Here is a 2,209-nt window from a genome sequence, read left to right as displayed (position 1 = left end):
TTTTGGTGCTTTTTTTTAGGTTGAGGGAAAAAAAAAAAAAAAAAAAAAATCTTGCTTTGGCTTTAATAAAAGTGACCAGGAAAGGTCCCATCCTGTTCCCTCTCAGCGAGGCTCTGGTGCCGCTCAATGGGGGGAAGGGGCAACTGCTGGTGGCTGCAGCAGCACCGCCAGACCTCATCAGCACCGGCGAAACGGTGAAACATAAAAGCCGGTTTACTGCCGCTACTCAAAGCACACGTTACAAGTCTCTTTCGCTCTCCAGACTAAAAAAAAAAAGAAAAGAAAAAAAAAGAAAAAGAAAAAAAAGGTGTGTAATAAGTTGGAGTCGATTTATTGGCTGAAACCCCTGTAGAGAGTGGAGCCAATAAAAGCTCCGTAGGTACAAATAAAACGATATTACGTGGAATGGGATTTACTCAAGTCGAGGGAAAATGTGTTGCTCTCACCGGGAGTGAGCTTAGCTTCAACAGTACAGGTGAGGTGTTGGACCAAAACGTGGGAGATAATGTGCGCAGACTGGAAACTGGAACCTTTCAGTTCCAGTTTCCAGTCCCCCACCTCCTCCCTCCAACTCATCTGGCCAATTCAAGCTGCCCAAGCTAAAGGTTAGGAGAGTCAAACTCATATTGTGGCACTGTTCTTAACATTTCTTGTTTGTTCGTTTTTCTTTTTGCTAAAAATAGGTGCTCGTTCATTGGTGCAGAGCCAAGACAGAGATAGAGCGGCTGTCTTTCTCTCTGCCAAAACAGATCCCCACTCGGGAGAACCATTGCGGTTCTTCCCCCTAAGGAGATTTTAAATAACATCGTGAGTTGTTCTTTTTTTTCTTCTTCTTGATGCAGATGAGTATCACCTTGAAGGGAGCCCACTCAGCAAGTAGAAGTATACATGAACGGGAAGAATGGCAATCTGTTGAATGCTCGAACTCGTGCTGCTTCAAGGTTTGTGATAATTGCGCACGCACAAGAGCGCAGGACGACCCGACCTGGACAGACAGAGGCTGAAAAAAACTCTTTGCAACACCAATGCTACTTTAGAGAGAAGACAGCACAAAAAGAGTAAGATTTATCTACGCACTCTCTCCCTCACACACACACACACGCACACAAGCTCTCGGACTCTGAACAGCATAATAATCAGCCTTCTTCTTGCCCAGCTCAACGGATTTCCTCATGAGGGAAAAAATGCATGCTGCCCCACCGCTGTGTCTCTCTCTTTTTTTCTTTTTTTTTTTTTTTTTTTTTTCCCCGGAAAAGAGAATTAAAAAAAAGAAAGAAGAACCTTCCCCAAAACAAGCATCCAGTTTCTTAATGGAACCAGAATCCGATGAGTCAAGGATGTCGACTCCTGAGGATCTGCTGCCACCAAAATAGCCAACCTCCAGCAGCTAGCTAGCTTTTTCAGAACTTTACGTGGTGGAACAAACAGCGAGACCACACCGAGACCGATCCCTGTAAAACGCAGGTTTTTTTTTTCTTTTTTTCTTTTTAAGACGTTTCTGTGGCGTACTGGTTGCGTGATTTGCATTCAGTCATGGACCGATGAGGTAGAGTGAGCGGTGGAGTGTGCGGGGGTAAAGCCTGCTGCATTTATTTATTTATTTTATTTTTTACACGTCTTCAGCTGAAAAGATTGGGGGGGGGGGGGAGAGAAAACTCACCCTCAACTGTGGCGACCAGCATCAGCAGCCCCATGTAGAAGAGCAGCAGCCGGCTCCGACAACAGCGCGCCTGAGCTTTCATCAGAGCTACTAAAATCCCAATGCCATCATCTCCCTTTCTGCACACGGATTCCGCTCTCCTTCCAAGTCCCGGTGCTCCGTCCCGATCCCGATTTGAAGTGGCGGTCATGGCAGGGGCTCTCTCACACACTCTCTCTCTCTTTTTTTCTTTTTTCTGGCAGGCACGATGAGTTCTCAGATGCTCAGAAAAGGGAGATTCACTCGGTGTCGGAGCTGAGAAAAATCCCAATGCATGGAGGAGGCTCGGATCTCACAGCTGGACTGAACCATGTCATGCGGGGGACCGAAAGGGGGTTCGGAGTCTCTCTCTGATAAGATAGATTTCACACCTAAAAGGCAAACCGTAGGGTGGTGGTGGGGGTCGGTGGATTGGGGGGGGGGGGGGGGGGGGGGAGAGGGAGGGAGAGAGAGGGAGAGAGAAAGAGAGAGAGAGGGAGAGAGAATTGGCCAGTGATTTACCCACCACCT

General features: G+C 47.3%; 1 protein-coding gene across 1 annotated transcript in view; it reads right to left on the bottom strand.

Moving 5' to 3' along the window:
• The window catches only part of csmd1a (CUB and Sushi multiple domains 1a), an 80,059-nt gene extending 78,156 nt beyond the window's left edge, over positions 1–1,903 (bottom strand). Inside the window, exon 1 of the mRNA XM_015049269.1 lies at positions 1,661–1,903. Coding sequence (XP_014904755.1) covers positions 1,661–1,850 — 190 coding nt within the window. The 5' untranslated portion in view covers positions 1,851–1,903. The remainder of the gene's footprint in view (positions 1–1,660) is intronic.
• Between the last annotated feature and the right edge of the window lie 306 nt (positions 1,904–2,209).

Source organism: Poecilia latipinna, unplaced genomic scaffold, assembly GCF_001443285.1.
Source record: "Poecilia latipinna isolate Pla-1442-1.1 unplaced genomic scaffold, P_latipinna-1.0 Scaffold938, whole genome shotgun sequence".
In the NCBI taxonomy this organism is placed as follows: domain Eukaryota; kingdom Metazoa; phylum Chordata; class Actinopteri; order Cyprinodontiformes; family Poeciliidae; genus Poecilia; species Poecilia latipinna.
Note: the sequence above shows the minus strand (reverse complement) of the source record. Positions and strands in the feature narration are given on the sequence as shown.